Genomic DNA, 15,177 nt, shown 5'->3' with positions numbered 1-15,177 from the left:
AATAGTTCTTCACCACACCCCTATCTCTTTAGCTATGTATTCTTTTATCCTTAGAGATGACATTTTACAATCTTGCATTTGCTGCTTTACTGTTTTTCTTTATCTCTTCAATTAGATTATAAATTTGTGAAATCAAAGATCAGTATTGATTTAATCCCTTTCAAATCCCACAGGTAACCAAATCATAGTGCCTAGAATATTATGGATGTTCAGCAAATATTTGTAAATCAATGAATGAATGAAAAGCAGACTTGGGTTTTTTTTCTTTTCCTACTGCAGTCAGAATTAAACCTCTTTTATTCAGCTCTGGCCACAGGCTTTTCTGAACACAGGCTTGTCTGAGCAGGCCACATAGCTGAGACAGAATTGTCAATCTCGTGACAAACAGTAGACAGTCTATTCAGAGGGACAGGACAACACCCGGGAGAGCTCAGAGCCCTGGGGATGCTTCCAGGTACAGCTGAAGAGCCACCTGGACACCTGCTCACACCCACCTTCAGCAAAGGTACCAAGCCACTATGGGGGATGGTAGAGCTGCAGGCATGGGTAGATCAACAAACCTCCCACTCTCTCTCTTGCTCAGCTCAGCTGTGTCTCTCCATTGAAAAATGGCTAGGAAATTAGACTTTAGAAAAACATGGATGACTGTACTTTAGAGATGTATACATATGCAAATAGCATTCAGAGTATGAAGACTCATAGCCATGTTTTTCATAACAGCTAGTTTAAAAACTACTAAAAGTTAATTTGATAGTCAAGAGAAGGACTTGTAAATAAATCAAAGAACAGGGCTGGGCACCAGTGGCTCGTACCTGTAATCCTAGCTACTTAGGAGGCTGAGATCTAGGGATTACAGTCTGAGGCCAGCTCAGTCAGGAAAGTCCATGAGACTTTATCTCCAATTAATCACCCTAAAAATGCCAGAACTAGAGCTGTGGTTTGAGTGGTAGAGTGCTGGTCTTGAGCACAAAAAAGTTCAGGAACAGCACCCAGGTCCAGAGTTTAAGCCCCAGTACCAGCAACAAAAGAAAAAAAATCAAAGAACACATACCCAACATTTCAGAGAAGGTAATCTGTAAAATATTTTAAAATGAGACTACTGTACAGTGATATAAGTTTAAAATATTATGTCGTAATAACCAACAATAAGGATGATTATTTAAATGTTAAGCAGTAAAAGCAATCACCAAGAATATGCAGCATGAGTTCATTTATAAACTGTTCAGAAGGAGTTTTGCAGAAATATACATAAGCAGAAAAACAAAGATAGTGATTAAAGAGCCAGAGAGTGGTTATTATGTTTGGGCTTCAGATAAGAATGTGCTTCGGGTTGGGGAAGGGCAAGATGGGGGCATTGGTAGTATGTATTTCTATACATGTTCCAGACTTACAGAGGTGTCTACTTTACAATGTCTCACATACTCTGTCTGAGTATTTTTTTCCTGACTGTGGCTCATAGTTCTAAATTTCAACAGCAAGGGGAAAAAAGCAAGTGATCCACTACCCTATGTCCCAGTTAAAACTCTTGTGCTCTACGTGGTTGTCAAGACAACAAGCCATGGTATGAAAACTCTTCCCAGTCTTTCTCCAAACATCTATGTCCTATTTCACCCCTGCACCCCACTTTCCTGCACCAATGACCTCCTCTTATGTTTTCCACTCTTTTCCAACACCATACTCTCTTGCTTGCTTTTTTTTGTTGTTGTTGTTGTTGCTTGAATAACGTTATTCTCTTCACAGGGCAAATTACTCTCTGCTTGTTTATTTTATTTTTTTTTTGCCAGTCCTGGGGCTTCACCTCAAGGCCTGGGCATTGTCCTTGAGCCTCTTTGTGCTTAAGGCCTGTGCTCTGCAACTTGTGCTACAGCATCACTTCTGGCTTTTTCTGAGTAGTTTATTGGAGATGAGTCTCACAGACTTTCCTGCACCTCTGGCTTTGAACTGTGATTCTTAGAACTCAGCCTTCTGAGTAGCTAGGATTATAGGCATGAGCCATAGGCATCCAGCCTCTCTGCTTTTAATTCCCAGTTCCATGTCATGTCCTCATTGAAGTCATCTTCCACACTCTCAGGCAGAGTGGTCTGCTTCCTATTTACAAACAGTTCTTAATGTACCTCTTGCAGCCTTTCTTCCCAGACCCTGTCTCTTTTACTTTCCTGTAACTCGTAGAGATGCAGGAGCTCATCTCATTCATCATTGCATCCTTCAGCAGTTGGTCATCTGCCCACAGCATTCCTCTACACCTGAAGTAGCCCTCACTACACTGAGTTATTTCCTTCTGCCTACAGCTCCATCTCAACCTGTGCCATACAATCTTGATGAGAAATGAAAGGTCAGACTGAGTCCAGAACAGCATTAAGAGAATGTTAGTTTCACGGATAAATTTTAAAAAGCAGCTAGATGCTGGTGGCTTATTCCTGTATTCCTAGCTACTCAGGAGACAGATCTGAGAATCGAGTCCAAAGCCAAGAAGGGCAGGAAAGTCCATGAGACTCTTATCTCCAATTATACCTCAGAAAACTGGAAGTGGCACTGTGGCTCAAAGTGGTAGAGTTCTAGCCTTGAGCAAAAGAGCCCAGGGACAGCACTCAGGCCTTGAGTTCAAGCCCCATGAGATTTATGAAAGCTTTTTTTTTCGTTAATGGTGACCTAGTCATGTGCTGGAGGGCACCAACTCACTATTTCATCTTAGGATATTACATTTGACTTGCTTCTCTAATTTTTTAAAATCATGTTTTGTAAGCAGAATAGTGTCCTTTATAATTCAATAAAATAAGTTAATAGTATTGAAATGTTTGTCTATAATTCTTTGTAAATTCTTTTAGGGAAGAATAATCCAACAACCAGATAGATGGTGGATGGCATTATATCAGTTGGTTTATTCTCTGTGATAGGAGAGCAAAGCAGGCAATGTTCAGTGATTTCCTCTAAATTTACTGTAAAATGGGGAAGTTGGATTATATTCAACTGTACAGTAGCATAGGTCTAGCTCATTAAAGGAAAGAAATCATTATTTAGGCAAAAAGAAGAGAAAGATTGAAATCCTTTGTAGAAAAGGTTTGCAGAAAGAAGGATGTGATCTTCTGCTATATGAAGTAGGACAGGCCCATGAAGACAAGAACCATACTTCACTCATACATACAAGCTACAAAAACGGACCTCGTGGGATATCTCCAGAGGCTAGTGGAGAAAGGGATGGAGAAAGGATGAATATAAAATATAGTTAAATAAGCAGAACAAGTTCTGTAGCACAGTAGAGTGACTATAATTAATGACATTTTACTGCATATTTCAAAAGAGCTACAAGAGAGGATTATAAATGTTTCTAAAACAGAGAAAGGGCAGATGTTTGATGTGAAGGAGACTTCACATCATTACTTAGACTTGACCATGCATTACAACATCACACTATTTCCTGTCAATAGACAACTGTCTTGTATAAGGTCAGAAAAAGAATAGCTTATGAATGAACCTTGTAAAGTTTTTTTATATGATTTTGATACTTTGCTTCTTTGGAATTGGATAACCCTGGCTATTCCATCTAGCTGCAAGAGTTCTTACAGTCTGTGGACTGGCAATGTACTGACCTTTCCAAATTTTTGTTTTTTCCTACCCAATCCTCACTGAGGTTGCTGTGGGGTGGGCTAGGGTGCCTCCAGCTGCTTAATGGATTGAAATGCACTCACCTCTGGGGTGGCCTCTTTGGAGCCTGTGGGAGAAAAAAAAGAAAGCAATAGTGCAACTGTTCTGATATGGAATATCAGCAAGTATTTTTTGAAATAAAGATCCAGTCCCTGAAAGAGAGTGGGAGAGGAAAGAGAGAGAGAGAGAGAGAGAGAGAGAGAGAGAGAGAGAGAGAGAGAGAGAGAGAGAGAGGAAAGAAGAGAGAAAGAGAGACAGAGAAAGGAAGAAAAGGAAGGGGAGGGGAGGCGAAAGAGAGCCAGGCACACACAACTTTGGAAAACTTTTTAGAAAGAACGTCTGGAGGTGCATAGTAGCTCAGGTACTAGAGTGTCCGTTTATCAAGTGCCAGGCCATGAGTTAAGACCCATAAATAGAAAATGAAAACAAACAACAACAACAAAAGACAAAACAGAATAGAAATAGAAATAGAAAACACTACTAAACAATGAAGACAAGGGAATTCCCAGATCATTTTTCTTTGTGTTTATGAAGGTCAGTGCTTCTCTCAGGTTGAGTACAAGATAGGATTAGAAACAAGGAACTGAAGTCTGATTTCTCCCAGATGGCTTTCCACTTACTGATGGCTGTATTGCACAGTTCAACACTTCCATATAGTGTAGTGACCCTATTTGTGGGGAGAGTGTTGGGTATGTTTCAATACGGGGGCTTGAACTCAATACTAAAACTTTTACTCTACCATTTGAGCCGTGACTCCAGTGCTTTCTGTTATATTCTCCATATAGAATCTCCTTATTATTTTTTGAATGCTGGGGCTAGCCTTGGACCATGATCTTCCTACCTCCACCTTCTAACTAGCTGGCATTAAGCATGCACCACCACACCTTGTCAAGTTGCAGTAACTTAGGTGAGGTTTCCTTTACTGTATCTTTAATAAAGATATTGCATCTTGACAACAATAATGCTTATTAAGTTTTACGAGATAAAAAATGTGGAAATTTAATAGTTAATGCTTATGACTCAGTATTTCAAGTCATCAGAATTTGGCACTGGGAAACTCCAAATAATTACAACGTGAATATTAGATAACTGTTCTATCTTGAGCTTTGTAAAATACCCCATAATAATTCTGGATGTGTGTCTCTAGACATATTTCTTAGCCATAGTTTTCTATTGGTAAGACACAAATAATCATCCTGTAATCCTAGCTACTCAGGATTATGAGCTACTCTGCCGGATTATGGTTTAAAGCCAGTTGCAGGCAGAAAAAGTCTGTGAGACTCTTATCTGCAATAAACCACTCAGAAAAAGCCAGGAGTGGTATTGTGGCTCAAGTGGTAGAGTGCTAGCCTTGAGCACAAAGAGGCTCAGGGACAGCACCCAGGCCCTGAGTTCAAGCCCCAGGACTAGCAGAAAAGAAAATGATATAAAGAATCTTCCTTAGGCTGTGCAGATGTGTATCATGTTCCTTGAACTCAGCACTGCTTCATAAGGCTATCATCTTTGTAGTCCAGTATGAGTGGTTTTTGTATGTGTGTGTGCCATGATTGGGGCTTGAACTCAGGGCCTGACATTGTCTGAACTTTTTTTTGCTTAAGGATAATGCTCTACCACTTGAGTCACAGCTCCACTTCTGGCTTCGTTTCTTTCTCTCTCTCTCTCTCTCTCTCTCTCTCTCTCTCTCTCTCTCTCTCTCTCTCTCTCTCTCTCTCTGTTGGGTAGGGTGGGGTGGTTAATCAAACGTAAGCATCTCTGGCTGACTTTAAGCCATGATCCTCAGATCTCAGTTTCCTGAGAACTAGGATTACAGGGGTGCACCATTGGTGCCCTGTTCTAGTGTGTGTTAACAGAGTAATATAATAATTGTCTTAGGCCAGGCAAGGCTTTTTTTTCTTTTTTAAAATCAATTCAGCCTATTAAAAATACGCCTAGCATGTATACTCTTTATACACGATTTAAAAAGCAATACTTACTTTATAGAAATATCAATTAGTCTTTTATTTCTTAATTCTCCCAGTGTCCATTAAAAATGATTTCTCCTCAGTAGTGAGTTCACATCATCTACAAGATGTGTGTTGCCACTGGGAAACACAGAAACTCTGTTTGGAAGTAGGGAAAACAGGCATACTTATACACTGCTTGCCAGCCTTTTGCAAGAAGTGCTCCAAGGTACCATGGTGTGATGCTCCATGCACAGGTGTGGCTGAACCGCCAGCTGAATAACCAACCCTCATACCACCCACCCTCGGCCTCCACACCCACACTGTATTGTACTGTGTTTTCTAGGAAGTCTGGTGTGCTGACGTGGCGGGGCTGTTGCAATACCGCACAACCTGTAAACTCTCCCGGACAGTTGGTAAGGCTTAACAATACCCCATGGGTTACTGGAGGTTTACAACATCCCACAGAGATGGGAGGCTATTTTAAGTTGTACTCTGGCAGCTGGGCTCTCTCCATCCTACACAGGACTACCCCGTGTGCAACAGCTTTCTAGCAGCTGCTTATGAACCTTGTTAACACGTCTTTCATGCATGCACTCTTTCAGAGATGGAATTTTAGGGCTTCTACATAACTCAGAGTTGATAATATTGAAATGACTCTAGGATCTATTTGGAACATCTCCCATGGCCAAGGTTCACTGCTACGTGAGCAGCTAATGAGGTTAGTTCATAATACAAGATAGAGTTCTTCTTCCACTGAGGCTGCTGTAACCAAAATACTGTGGACTGTCTTAAAAACAGCAGAAATTATTTCTTACTGTCCTGCAAGAAAGTTATTTCCTATAGTTCTTTCAATCTCCTGCCAGTTCTGGAGACTAGGAAGGTAGAGATTGAGGAGCTGAAAACAGTTGGAAAGAAAAAAGAAGCTGGCATATTAGACCAGTGTTCTGATTCACAGGTGGCTGGCCTCACATGACAGATGAGACAAGGGACTTTGGGGGGAGGGGGCTCTTATATAACATGATGAGGGCCCACTCTGTTGTCATCTCACACAAGTTCTGGTCCCTGACACCATTTCACTGAGGATTAGGTTTTATCATATGGATTGGGAAAATAGAGACACAAACATCCAGTCTACATGAAACTCATTGTTACGCTTCTGGGTCCACTTTCAAGATAATTAATATTTCCTTTTTCTTTTTTTTATATTAAAATATAGAGCTTTAAGTAGATACAGTGGTCAGAGTCTCCTCAATGTTCTTTAAATTGACATGGGAACTGTTATGAATGTTATGGGTTCCTTCTTAGTGTTGTGAAGGAGTTAAGAAATCAAAATAATCTACACAGGAAAGTGCTAGGCCTCTGAAAGATTGAGTTCTCTGATTTTGGACCACGATAAAAATGTATAAACAGTAAAAACAAAAGGTAGAAAGTACGAACAACTCACAAGGCTCCCTTTACACACACAAAACTTGCCCCAAACCATTAAAACAGTTTTTATTGTTCAGGAAACAATTCTAAGTATATATTGACACCATTGCTCACTGTTGAGTTTGGAATGTGCTAGGCTGACCAGGATGTTTTTAGAAGCTCTCGTCTAAAGAAATTCTACCTTAAATCACAGCCTCAAGAACCCATTCCAAATCACTGTTTCCATGGGGACTCAACACTGAAATGGAGTGTCCCATGACAAAAGTCCTAAATAAGTAGTTCCTATGGTCACAGAGAAGGCACAGCATCTTCACTTTTCTGAGTTAGAAGGTAGTCCATCTGACAACATTAATCAAAATGCATATAGAGTCAAAAATTAAATGAAGTCAGGGTGGAAAAAACTCCTTTGCCACACAAACCAATTTTACCACTCACTACTACACTCGTCAAACCAGACTCAATTTTCCTGTATCATGCAATCTGGAAGTAAAAGGCAAGAAGATTTGGATATTTTCCGGGGTTTATTAGTGGATAGCTGAGGGGACTGGACCAGAGCTGTGGCAGGGACCCATGCTTCTATGATAAACACAACTCAGAGACATACACATCATTAGAGAGCCTTGATTCATGCTGTCTGGTCAACATGCCCACAAAATATGCATTCGTTGGCCTGTGAGTTGGTCCTGAAGTATTCCCTCTACAGACTTAGTTCCATTGCAGGCCACTTGGGTCAACAATGCCAATCTGAACGAATTCCTAATGAAGACTTCCCTTTTCCTACTTCCACTTCTTTATGCTGTCTCATCCATCATCATAGCTGATTATATGTTCACCAGCTACAAAGAATGGAATACACAACCATTTCTACTTCATAAACAAACTCTCTATTTGTGATGCTTGTTTTTTTTCTTTAAGGTTAGGACTAAAAATCCTACTGATGCTACAAAAGGCCATATATTAGCCAGTGAATAGGAACACTTCAAGTGAGCAACATCGAAATAGATCCCCTAACCGATCAGGTTCAAGGAAGAGTTGATAGCTTGCCTGCCTGCCTGCCTACAGTCCTTCCTTTTTTTGCTGATCCTGGTGCTTCAGCTCAGGGTCTGGATGCTGTCCTTCAGCTTCTTTTGCTCCAGGGTACTACACTACCACTCAAACCACAGCCCTACTTCTGGTGTTTTTATTAGTTTATTGGAGGAAGAGTCTCGTGGACTTTCTTGCCTGGCTGTCTTTGAATCTTGACCCTCAGATCTCAGCCTCCTGAGTAGCTAGGATAACTAGTGTCCAGCTTTTGCTTGGCTTTCTCAAGATACATAGTCCCTTAGTTTTATTTAAGTGTTCAATAACCCTGATACCAAATGTGTTAGTATGAAGAGCTGTGATTTGTTTCAGAATTATTTTTTTAACTTAACACTTTAAATCACTGCCTGAAGAAGTATGTTGGGAAGAGATAAAAAGGGAAAAGCCCAACACCACGTTCACTACAAGGGGGAGGGGGAGAAATTTTAACTCATGTTTTAAAGACAGAAGGCTACCAAATTTTCTTAAATGGCCACAAACATGAGGTAATGGTTCACATGGGATACCACTCCGATGCCAATGTATTGTCTATCCCTAATTTAATGCAGTCAAAAAAGAAAAGCAAGATTTGGCTCTCATTTTGGACTTTTCATCAACTCAGGCATAAAAATTTTGCTTGCATTTTGGACCTGAGATCAGGTTTTCTTGGAAGCATCAAAGAATAATTTTCTTTCTTCTTTTTTTTTTTTCAAAATGTTCTTTTGATCACTTCAGACAATTTGTCTCTTGGATGAGAAAAAGAGAAATGTTGAATGAGGTTAAGTAAGCCGAGAATCTGTCAGAGAAGGCAAGTTAAGTCCCAGTAAGAGCATCCATGCAAGACAAATGGAAGCATTATTCTTTTAGAAACATTATTCTTTTAAACAGTGTGTAATGACATCCTCCCTGGAGATTTAGCATTGGACAAATTCTTCCTCAGAAGTCGTTTTCTAGATTCCACGTAAAATGAGTGGAGCACTATTAGCAGCCAACTTGTCTTTTATTTATGTAAAATGATTCAAAATTAGAACTCAAAAAAGATACTCAAAAGAGTTTCACCAAGTTCTTGTTTTTGTTGCCCCCTAGCATTCCCATGAACAAAAAGAAGTTAGAGGAAACATTATTCCAGTGACTATTTCAGACCTATAAATCAGTGACACATTTCCTATTTTCAAGGGAGAAATATATCAAACTCAAATATGTTGGGGCTGGGAATATGGCCTAGTGGCAAGAGTGCTTGCCTCATATACATGAAGCCCTGGGTTCGATTCCCCAGCACCACATATACAGAAAACGGCCAGAAGTGGCGCTGTGGCTCAAGTGGCAGAGTGCTAGCCTTGAGCAAAAAGAAGCCAGGGACAGTGCTCAGCCCGAGTCAAGGCCCAGGACTGGAAAAAAAAAACAAAAACTCAAATATGTTGAATGTAAGATAGTTTTATTCCTTAAATTCTTTTTAAGTATCTTTTCTTATGTTCAGGTACAAACTATGGGTTAAGTTTCCAATTTTCTGTACTGCTGTTATTCCTGAGGGCTCAGTTGCAAATAGCTATAAAACTTCGTTCTTTAAAAAATTTAATGAAAAAAAATAAAAAATTTAATGAACTTAAATATGAAAAGGTATTTTTTTTGACAGTCCTGGGGCTTGAATGCAGGGACTGAGCACTATCCCTGGCTTCTTCTGCTCACAGCTAATGCTCTACCACTTGAGCCACAGCACCACTTCAGCTTTTTCTGTTTATATGGTACTAAGGAATAGAACCCAGGGCTTCACACATGCAGACAAGCACTCTACCACTAAGTCATATTCCCAGCTGTTTTAAATGTTTAAAATGTGTTAAAAAATAAAAAAGGTAAAAAATAATGAATAGAAATTAAATTTGAAAAACAAAAGGTAAATATGTGGATTATTTCTTTTGAAGGAATACATTATAAGTTTAAATAAGTCCATGTTCAAATAGGGATGGTTCTTCAAAGGTTTTTGAATGTAATATTGAATGAATAGAACAAAGAGTACAATGGAGAAAATAATAATTATGATCTGTTTATTTAGCAAAATAAACTTGAAAATTTTCTATTTTAAAATGTAAGAATTATAAACAAATTTTAGGTTTTCCATATTCTTTGGTACTGAAATTAGGATAGCAAATATTTTATTTTGAAACAGTCATTGGATCTACAAAGTTTCCCACAGGAAGAAAATATAATATTAAGTTGTCTGCAATTGTCTTATTTACTAAAATGTCACTGAATATATAAAAGCAACCAATTACATGCTTTCAGAGACCAACTTCATCAAGGAAATATTCATTTTGTAATTGTTCCCTATTGGAAATATATTTTGAGTTTTAATGATCTTCTATCATCATTTTCATCATGTTATCTGAATAGTCATCCTGTTCTTGTAAAAACAAATCCTGGCATTTCTATTTTAAAAGTTTGGAAATCTTGGAATTGTGCGTTTCATCTTTCTCCTCTAAAGAGTATGAAGAAAAAGACTAACAAGTTTAAATTAATGATAATAAACTTAGTCCTATCTAACTTTATCTTAAGAAAAAAAAATGACTTCAAACACAGATTTTTTCCCTTTCTTCTATGAGTATATTATACTGACTGCTAACTCAGCAAAGCCAAATAGTTCCAGATACACTGAGGAGCAGCCAAGCTATTCTTATACTTTCGATACATTATTCACCTACTCCAATTCTGATTTCTCCACATCACTCCTTTCTTGAGTAATAATGCTTTCCCTTCGTTTTTTAAAGTGAGTGGGGGACAGTGGAAACCAGTAACATATTGAGGCAAATGAATTATAATTTTTTGCATATGGTCATTAAATGATCGAGCCATGGATAGCTTCAGTGCTAGCACTGGGACTGGGAACAAGAAGAGTACAACCACAATAGAATACAGCTATCAATGAGAAGGACCGCATAGAGACATCTTTGGCCATGGAGGCTCTGGGCCCTCTGGAAATAAGTCAGTTGCATTGCTAACATGACAAAGAAAATTGCAATGTTCAGAACCAAAAACAGTCTGGTGTATGACGCAGAGAGGGACGGCACTCGGCTGTGAGAAGCTGTCACCATCCGTGCCTGTCCCACATGGCCGTTCAGCTGACCTCCACTTTTGTGTTTTTCATACGTTACATCTGCAAAATCTAAAAGGTCTTTCATTTCTTCATCTTCATCTATGGGCACTTCTTTCTGGGCCCAAATCTGAGCTTTCTGGCGAATCTTTTTTTCATTGACTTCAATTTGTGCAAAAATATCAGGAACAGCATCCACAAATTTATAGCGTTTGCCTGCCCTTTGGCTTTTCTTTAGTCTGCTTTGTTGTTGCTGCTGCTGTTGCTGCTGCTGCTGCGATATGGCGAAGATCCTGTCGATGGCCTCCTCAGTCTGCCTCTTATCGGAGAACCTCAGGAGGCGCTCAGCAGTCTTCCTAAAGCTAGCTGTGTTCCGAACTCGAGAAAGGATCTGCTTCTCCAGTAATTGGAACACTGGCTTAAAATGCTGCAAGTTCCTTTCCACGATAGCAGCATAGTCCTTCACCTCGGGGAGAGGGGTGCTCTTGATGGCTGAATTCTGGTCAAACAGAATCTTCTGACGATCTGCAATGACCTGTATAAAGGCAGACTGTCCTGTGGTCTCACCTGTCCACAGGTAAACCACATAGGCATGTTCACTGGAAGTTATGAACACATCGAGTCGCCGAGTGTCCCCGTGGATATTAAAGCTCTGCACATCTACAGATGGCCCTATGAAGAGGTAAGCTGCCCGCGTGATGGGACTTCGGAGGTGCATGGTGACGTTCACATAGTTGGTCCCATTGTAGGGATATCCTCGAGGGTATGTCACTGAGGCCAAGGTTGCTTTCTCACTGTAGCCAGTATCGTCCATCCAGTACATTTTATAGAGGCCATCACGCTGTCTGATGAAAGCCCCGTGGACCCCATCCACGAGTGTCTCCTCAAAAGGCACATCCACATTGTGGAAGAAACTCGCTGCTGTCTCCACGGGGCTCTCCTCTCCCAAGTGGATTTGGTCCACGAGGAGGAGAAGTTGTGGATGCAGGAGGATCAGATTTCTCTGAATGTTCTTCAAGTTCAGCTGAGGGTTATAGGCTCCCGCACTTTCTCCTCGGATGAAAACCACCCCATCTTTCTCCATGGCTGCTACCACTCTCCCCTGACAGCTAGCTGCCTGGTCATGTTTGTATTTTGACCATTTTGATGAACAGTCTTCTGTGACCTGACCCTCCCAGGGAGAAAAGCAGCTCTTGGACACAGCAGGGGAAAACATCACAACATTGTTTAAGAAGGTGTACTTTGGCCCGTAGAGAGCCTCGGTAATAAAAGGCATGCCATTGGGAGCAAAAGTGAACGAGTTTTGGTCTGGATGTTCGTGTCCTGCATTAAAATTTCGCCATCCTTTGATCCAATCTTTATATTTGTTGTTGTGAACAATGTCATATATTGCACGTCCCCCAAGTTTTCCCGACTTGAAGGATAGGAAGGATCTATTGATTTCTGCAGGCAGTGCACTTCCATAAGTCACAACACCCCAGTCTTCAAAGTAATGCAACACAGGGGTGCCAAAATCTGGAGGAGGAACCGATTTTAAGCTGGCATCGTACCTGTAGGGATTAATTTTTAAAAATTAATGGTTTTCAGGTGGAAGTAAAAATAACTCACCAGGACTATGATGTCACATGGTAATGTGGCCAGAAGAAAGAACACACAAATGCTCCCAGGCCACTGGAAGCTTTGACTGTATTGGGGAAATTTCTGGAAACACTGATAATAAAAGCACGTAGAAGGGAAAACTACTGGTAATCAGAAGAGTACATCTTTATAACTTCTGATCCTTACGTTTTAGACTGAGATGATTTCTGCTGCTAATCTCTCCATGGACCTTCTTTGCTAAGCAGTTTTGAGCTACCAGGGAAATGACCGTGCTTAGTAGAATTTCAGCATGTTTAAGGAACCTTGGGTTAGGCTCTGGATTCTAAAACTAGCTGTGAGTTATAACGAATTATTCTACAGAAACTGGTACTATTAAACGTGTGGTTTGCAATCTCCTCCAAATATTTTTTCCTCTAAAAATATAAATTAAAATAGGGCATCATTTGACATATTAAGTTTATTGCCCATAACCTATTTAAGAATATAAACGGATATGATTCCAAGAAACTAATAATGGATGGTTTAAAATTGTGGTTACCACGACATAGTTCATACCCAAAGGTTTTAGTTTTGTTTTAATTTGCAGATAATGCCATTAGGAAACACAACAAATGGCTACTTCCTTTAATTTATGATAAATGTTTATTATGAAGTAATATGATACTTAACATTAATTATTCACAGGCTTTGAAATTAGAAAATTTCCAAAACTAATAATGAACTGTTTGTTATTTCTGGTGATTTGGGATAGCTGCCTAGTCAGAGCCATGTGATTTTCTGGTCAAGGGAGTGGAAGAGTCATGTTGTTAACTCATATATACATTTGCCTAGTGAATCAACAACCTATCATAACTTCAGTGTTCATTGAAATTTGATTTTAGCTGCACTTGTTGTTCAGAAACCATGTCTCTATTCAAGTGAAGAATACTAGCTTATATATTTAACCAATACAGAAGCAAGCTGAATGGTCATCTTTCTCTGAGTTTTTTGGTTGATTTGCATATTCCCATAAAGGCAGTTTAAAAAAAATTGAAATTAGATTGAAGTTAGCATTAATGTAACTCTTAGAGTCACTTTAAAGAATTCTCTTGGTTGTTTAGTTATAGGTGAGAACACTATTAAATAATTATTCCATCCATCTGGCTGGAAAGGAATAGTTGCATAGTAGTTTTTAGGCCACATGTAAAAGTAGCTTAAAAATGCTAAACTATACACAGTCACAAATTTACTATTCCTTTCCTTTATTGTTTAAACTCTGAAAGAGAAGTAAACTATACAAGGCTTATTTTGGAATTGAAAGATAATTTCAGTATCTCCAAAAGGTATTACGACTAACTGGATTAATGACTAACTGCTTCCCTATCATTCTGATTTTAACTTAATGGGTGCCAACAATATATTTGGCAATACTTGAAAAGGGAGACCCAAGCTTTTCCTGGGCTTAAAAGATTATGGCAAAAAAAATTACATGGTGTTTTTATTATCAAAGTGAAGCTGTTAAATACTGCAAAATACTTTGAAACGCTTTTGAAAGTTTAGGAACAGCTTTGCTATTAAGATATTATAATGTGCTATTTACCAAAACAAAATACTGGACTACTTCCTTTGGTATAATTATCAGCATAACTATACCTACATTTTTGTGGGGTTTTTTTTTCCTTCCATGATTTAAAAAAATGATGTAAAATCGAAGTCTTCTTATCTGGGACAAATGACAACTCTAACACATCTCAAAGAACTTAAGAACAAGAATCAGATCTTAAAGGTACAGTAACACTGTGAATTGGGTTTTAAGACCCTGATGGGTTTTGAACTGATGTTTCACGTACTGAGGTGACACAGACAACGATTTTTAAATCAGTTCTCTTTACATGCAAACTACATGAGTTGTGCCCTGTGCCATTTCCTTTGAAAGCCATCCGGCATGCCCTACCAGAGGAACTCTGTGTGCAGAGTGCACCAGCGCTGTCCTTTGGACGGTGTTCCTGGTCCTTCCACCACTCGGTTCCTCCTGATCTGGTCAGCCAGCCAGTTTCCACTGCCATTACGCAGGACAAATTTATCCAGGAACACCAACTGGCTTTCTGGACCATAAAACCAGTTGTAATTTGAGTCTGCAATAGCCACTGTTCTTTGAAATCCTGAAGGAGGAAGTTTAAACATGTAAAGGTAATTTTCAAACTAGATTCCCAGAAAGATCTACATAATCATGTTCAAACCTAGTTATCAATTAGAATCCATGTATCTATCTTAGATTAAAAAACAAACAAACAAGATGTCCATGTTCTATACCAAACTAAGTTGTCAAAATCTCCCTTACAGCCTGCCATAGGTCTTGTGTGCAACTTGTCATTCATTGGTAATAGGTAGGTCACAACTGACAGTGTGTGTATATGATGCACCTCTTCTTTCTTTTCAAAA

The 15,177-nt window shown here is 39.3% G+C and overlaps 1 protein-coding gene across 5 annotated transcripts in view; it reads right to left on the bottom strand.

Moving 5' to 3' along the window:
• Positions 1-10,900: 10,900 nt before the first annotated feature.
• Positions 10,901-15,177, bottom strand: part of Dse (dermatan sulfate epimerase) — a 48,895-nt gene continuing 44,618 nt past the window's right edge. For 4 of the 5 annotated variants that reach the window (XM_048353949.1, XM_048353951.1, XM_048353950.1 and 1 more), the window contains 2 exons: positions 14,690-14,897; positions 10,901-12,707 (listed from right to left, as the gene is read on the bottom strand). In XM_048353949.1, the coding sequence (XP_048209906.1) occupies positions 10,934-12,707; positions 14,690-14,897 (1,982 nt within the window). In that variant the 3' untranslated portion in view covers positions 10,901-10,933. The remainder of the gene's footprint in view (positions 12,708-14,689; positions 14,898-15,177) is intronic. The other variant, XM_048353954.1, reaches the window with a different exon arrangement.

This window comes from Perognathus longimembris, chromosome 9 (genome assembly GCF_023159225.1).
Source record: "Perognathus longimembris pacificus isolate PPM17 chromosome 9, ASM2315922v1, whole genome shotgun sequence".
In the NCBI taxonomy this organism is placed as follows: domain Eukaryota; kingdom Metazoa; phylum Chordata; class Mammalia; order Rodentia; family Heteromyidae; genus Perognathus; species Perognathus longimembris.
This window is presented reverse-complemented; position numbering and strand designations above follow the sequence as displayed.